At 45.5% G+C, this 6,000-nt stretch overlaps 1 protein-coding gene across 1 annotated transcript in view; it reads right to left on the bottom strand.

The window, feature by feature from the left end:
* ANP32A (acidic (leucine-rich) nuclear phosphoprotein 32 family, member A) overlaps positions 1-6,000 on the bottom strand; it is a 40,169-nt gene that overhangs the window by 6,961 nt on the left and 27,208 nt on the right. The window contains exon 2 of the mRNA XM_006888356.1: positions 246-395. Coding sequence (XP_006888418.1) covers positions 246-395 — 150 coding nt within the window. The remainder of the gene's footprint in view (positions 1-245; positions 396-6,000) is intronic.

Below are 6,000 nucleotides of genomic sequence, written 5' to 3'. Positions count from 1 at the left end.
AAAAAAAAAAAAAAAATGAAGACTTGGCTTGACACTCTTGTATCTCTCCAGGCATAGCAAGGAAGGGAAAGTAGTCTGAGAGAATTACCTGACACGTTTCTGCATGCACCTGCCTTTACTGCAATTATGTTTCCTAACACCAGGTAATAACCTCTTCCCCCTCATTCCCTCCTCCCAACCCACACATTCACACACCCTCTTACTCTCTCCCACCCCTACCCTCATTGTCCCCCATTCTTATTTACCTTCTTAAGTTTGTTTAACTTTGGTAAGTTTGAGACTGAGGTGAGGCCTACGTTGATTGTACTTAAGAACTCCAGTTCTTCAAATTCATCTGTGAGGCCTTCAATCTGGCCTTCATTTGACCGACAGTTGTCCAGGACAAGCTCTTTCACCTGAGAAGAGAAAGATGAGTGGATGTGAGAAAGAGGCTGGTAAAGGGCTTTCTTGTACACAGACAGATGGACTAGGAAGCAGTCCATATTACACTAGACTGAAACATGGGAGTTTTCTGCCTTTTCAGAACTGCTGGTCTACTCATGATCAACGAATAGATTCACTCACCCTGGTCTTTCTGCCTTTACCAATACTGAGGGGAGTGCAGGAATATGATAAGAGTTGCAAAGACAAGGATCTATTCCAGACAGAGACATCTGCTCAACAAACCAGTGAGCCCTCCTGCCATGGTGGAGTGGGTCCGAGGTGAGTGGTGGCACAAAACTTATGATAATAATCTCATTCAAAACCTACTGCTTCACTCTCCCAAAATTTCATCAAAAAGAAAGCACCCAATCCCGTAACTTCCTGTTAGCACCAGCTAAAATGTTAGAAGTCTTCTGGCTATTCCATAATTAATGCCCCATTCACTGTTTTTGTTCAAACAGTCTTCTAGGTCGTACAGCCCTGGTGTGTCCACCTGCTGTACAGTGGTAACTTGTGGTTGCTGTAAGGTTGAACACTGTGACACTGATGTGTCAAACGCGGTAACAGTTACCCATGGTGGACAGTGTTTGGTGGAGCTCCCCTGTTAAAAAAAACTTGGAAGCAGGAGTAGCATCCACTTCCATAATACCTTGCCTCTGGAAACCCTATAAACCTGGAGAAAGGATGAAAGTCACATAAGTGTTGAGGACTTTTGTTCACAGGGTTGCTATGAGTCACCTATGACTTGACAGCACTTAGCAGCAACAACAACGCCGCCCCATCCGTAGTCCAATGTCTCTGCATAGTTAATAAAACACAAATAGACATTCTTCTGTATTTTCTGCTTTTAGCCACGATCCATCTGACATCACCAATGCTATCCCTGGTGTCAAGCCCTTTTCTGACTCCAGTTTCAACTTGCGGTAGTTCACTATGTTCTTGCTGGTTTTGGATGATCTTCAGCAATATTTTGCTTGCATGCAATATGAATGATACTGTTGAGTAATTTTCTCATTCTGTTCCAATGCTTTTCTTGGGAATAGAAACAAATATGGATTTTTTCTAGTCAACCATCCAGGCAGCTGTCCTTCAAATTCCCTAGCATAAACTGGTGAGGACATCTAGGGCTGCATCTGTTAGTTGGAATACATCAGTTCTTGGGGACTTATTTTTTTGCCAGTGCCTTCCAGTGTTGGCCAATTTTTATGGAATAGTTACTGTGTGTATTCTCTCCATATTCTTTTCTAGATTCCCAAATCTTTCAAAATTTTGCTCATAGCTTCCTTTAATATTGCAACTCAAGGGTTGAATTTGTTTTCAGCTCTTTTAGCTTGATAAATACCAAGCAAATTCTCCCCTTTTTATTCTCCAGTTCCACCTCTCTGCACATTCCATTGTAATACATTGCTTTGTCTTCTCAAGCTGACCCCTGAAATCTTCTGTTCAGCTTTTATTTCAGTATCTCTTCCCTTTGTATTGGGTTTGACATTCTCATGCCATTTTCAGTTTCTTCTGACAGCCATTTTGCTTTTTTCTCTTTTAACAACCTCCCCCCCGGCCCTGGGTGCCCTGGAGTCAGATTCGACTGGCATAGGAGAAGACTGCCCACCTTTCTGCGGAACATCTGGTGGATTCGAACGATGTGCCTTCTTACAGCGCAGCTTCTTGCCACTAGGCCACCAAAGCTCCATTCCCTCTGCCTTTATCATCAATGCTTCAAATCTGTATTTCATTTCAGGTGGGACAGACTTCAGATCCTATTTTGGCTCTTGTGGACTTGTTACAATTTTCTTCAGCCTCAAATCTGCACCTGGACATGAGCAACTGATGGCCTAGTCCAGTGAGTCAGCACCTGGCCTAGTTTTGACCACTGATACTGAGATTTTTCCAATGATTCATTTCACAGATGAGTACGTTGAATCTCCTGTGCAGACCATTCGGTAAGGTCCATGTGTAAAGTCACATGTGCGCGTGTGTGTTTTAAAATTCTTTTAAAAAATTTTTTAAAATACAGGCCACGGTCTTTTCAATCACTTATACATCTGAGAGCTGGACAATGAGTAAGGATGAAAGAAGACTTGATGCCTTTGAGCTGTGGTGTTGGAGAAAAGTACTGCATGTCCGATGGACTGCCAAAAGAACAATCAAATATGTCTTGGAGAAAGTACAGTCACAGAGTGCTCCTTGGAAGTAAAGATGAGGAAGCTTTGTCTCACATGCTTTGGGCATGTTGCTAGGAGAGGTTGTTCTTGCAGAGAAACATCATGTGTAGAAAGTTGGATGACTGGAAAAATAGAGGAAGATGCTGAACCAGATGGATTGACACAATTAGTGCAGCAACAGGCTCAAGTGTTGTCAGAGATGATGACGATGGCACATGATAGGACAGGCTTCAGATCTGTTGTTCACAGCAAGGTCACTGTGAGGCATACTTGACTCAAAGGCATCAGACAACGGAAGGATGGCCCATCAAAACAGCAGCATAAAAAAAAAAAAAAAAACAACAGCAGCATACTTGCTAGTCGGAGTCCCTATTTCCCTTTCACTTCCTTGAATCTAGGATGTCGGGTTTGCTGAGCATTCCAAAGGCACACACGTACATACACACAGCCTCAGTTCTAACAGTGTCAACAACTGGCCTGCCTTACAACCTAGAATACTAGACCAGGGACCTGTTACCAATTCTCCATTCTCTCAACTAGTACTTCTTATTAACACACTTCAAATACATTAGTATAATCGAGGAACTGTATTGTAAATGTAAACAAATTACAATTACATTGATTTTGTGGGTTTGGGGGGGATTGGGTAGGATGGTAACATGGGAGAAAATGGAAATTTATGAACTCAGGATGAGCACCACTTAGAAGTCCATCCGGCTCTCTCCCCTCATTAGCAGCAATTTTGTCCTTTGTCCACCTCTCTTCTCTTACCTCAAATTTGGACCCCAAGTTCATACTTTCCAAAAGCTATGATATCCTTTGTTAAAAGGCTGTTTTGTCTTACACAGCAAAAGAGATGATGAATTTCCAAGCTCCACCGAAGACAGATAAGCAGAGGAAGTATAATCAAGGCTCAAGCATGAACTGCCCTGGGAGTCAGCAATAGAGCCCATGTGCCTGCAAAGCCTGGTCTGAAATGTACCATAACGGTGCCTCCTGGCTGGACCTAGTGCTCAAGAGCCTTCTGCAGTGTCTCTTCATCCCAGGATGCACCATCCTCGTCTGCCACCAAGAAGCACTTTCTGATGCCAACTAGACATACTGCCCCCCAAACTTCCACTTCTGGGTCTTGATTTCTCCCCACAAGAGATGGAAATGAGATTGCACCCCTCTTCAGACTACTCCTGCCAGTGAGCAGAAAAGGGGCAAAGCTGAACATCAGAGCTTAGAAGAGGCCACAGCTGCCCTACTTTCATCCTTACCTAGCAGGTAAGAGGGACATCGCTGCACCCAGGACAGCAGCAGTTTGCAGACTCCATGTGGCATAGCCCACAGGAGAGCAGGGGAGCATAGCTCTCTCCCTGAGCTAAGGAGCTTTCTCGGCTTGGGCATGGCCACCAAGGCCCACCTAGCCAATGGCCCTGAGATGAGAGACCTTAAGTCCCATTCCACCCTCTCAACCCCCAGGAGAAGCCAGATGGTCAGGTCAAGCCACCTTCTCAAGGTCACTGGCAGGAGCGCCTGGGAATAAATGCTGTAAACCTTCTGCTCTAAAAGCAGGGAAGCTGTGTAGAGGCAGGAAGCCAGGCCTTAGGGGACTAGAACAAATGTAGGGAGATTAACAGCACAGGGAGGCGGGGAGGCATCTCTTTCATTTGCAGTAAATACTGGAGTCACAAGGCCCAGTCTTCTTTAGCAACTGGTTTGTTTCCTTGGAAGGCCCCGGGAATTCTTTAAGCTCCAACAAAGAAAAGACAAATATGAGAAGGGATTCCAGTCTACCCTCAAAGATTTTAGAGGTGGTTTTTCTGGGTGGGTCAAGGGCCTCTCTTCTTATTGCTTTACTGCGGGGGAGAGAGGCATGTCTCTGTAATAGGGGAGGGGCTGCTGAGTGCTGAGGCAGCCAGCGGAGTCTGCCCAGTCTCTCTCCTGGACAGGACAATGTTGCCTGCCACCCCTGCAGATAGCAGCCTTGGGGACAGAAAGGTTAAGACACTGCTAGGGGCAAATAAAAAAGGACTTCTACAGGGCAAATTTAAGGTTTCCCAGAGTTGACTAAGCCAGCCCCTATCTCCTTTAAGCTGGTGGTCATTCCTCTTGGGAATAAGCAAGCTACTGCTAACAACAGTTTTGCTAATAAGAGTCACTTAATCCTTCTTGAGTCCTTGACATGAACCAGGGACACTTGAAGTCCTTCATTCGGAGAATCACATTTGATCCTCACCACCAACCTATAGGGTACTTATGGGCACTCTCCCCAACTAGAAAAGCCTCTGACATGGTCAAAGAGAGGGATGTCTACTGGAGGGAGCTGGTCAGCCTTGGCGGTATAGTGAAGTGGGTGCTGAGGTGGTGTCTCCAGTGTTCACAAACAGAGGCACCACCCTGGTTACACTTCCTTGGTAACCAAAGCACAAAACCTAAAAGAGGGCTCACTTAGTTGACACTGCAGAAAGGCAGCGCTATCTGGAGCAGACCTGGGGATACTTGAGGAATCCTGTGGCTTCTGGTCCACCAGGTGGCTGTTCACAGGCTCAGGAGGGCTCCTCTCAGGAACGCCCATCCTTTCTGCATTTCCTTTCTGTCTTTTTTCAGCACTGTTTGGGGTGAGATTAAAGATGAGGGGGGGTGGGGGCTAGGCTTAGATCTTAACGTGTTGGTATAAGGCCAAACAAGGTGGAGGGAAGGCAGAGCAAGGCCAGGCGTTGTGGTACTAGGGGAAGGTCTGAATGCTGGAAATGGACCGAACCAGAGAAAGCAAGAAGCACCAGCCCAACAGTTAACCTGCAGTGCCAGGTGGTCCCTCACCACGTCTCCACGGGGAGGTCCACACCTCTGAGCTCCAGAGTGGCTTAAGATGTTCCAAAGCCTCCCATCCACTGGGCTGTAAGCTCCGCTGCAATTCCCACCCACTTCCTCCCTCCCTCCTGTGCTTGGTGGTCACTGCTTTGAAACTCCTCAATGCAAAAATCCCTCTCCTATCCACGGTTATGTTCTACTTTGAAAAATTTTTTAGAAAAAAATTTCTAAGGCCATTTTCCCTGCCAAGTGCTGGGTGTGAGCTAAGTACAAAGTTAAAATTAAACTGAAAACTTGTACTTTGGGTTTAAACTCTCTCAAAATTCCACTGGTCACTTAAAAATACCCAAATGTGGTTACTTTCTCTGACCCAACAACTGGAATGGCTGTTTGTACAGAAGTTTTTCAACTCCCAAAGCCAAACCAACACAGAACTTTAACTTTCACTCTGCAGGTAGTATTATGACCCAAGGAGAATCCTCATATTCCTATTCAGTCACAAGAGATGCCAGAAGAAGACAACTGAGACTTCAAAGAAGACAGCAAGGAAGGGAGGGTGCAATGGTGGCTCTTGCCTTTCCTGAAAAACTTGTCCCCAAAGTTAAGGTCGCATCAG

This window comes from Elephantulus edwardii, unplaced genomic scaffold (assembly GCF_000299155.1).
Source record: "Elephantulus edwardii isolate Elephantulus edwardi_28Jun2011 unplaced genomic scaffold, EleEdw1.0 scaffold00066, whole genome shotgun sequence".
Lineage (NCBI taxonomy): Eukaryota > Metazoa > Chordata > Mammalia > Macroscelidea > Macroscelididae > Elephantulus > Elephantulus edwardii.
Note: the sequence above shows the minus strand (reverse complement) of the source record. Positions and strands in the feature narration are given on the sequence as shown.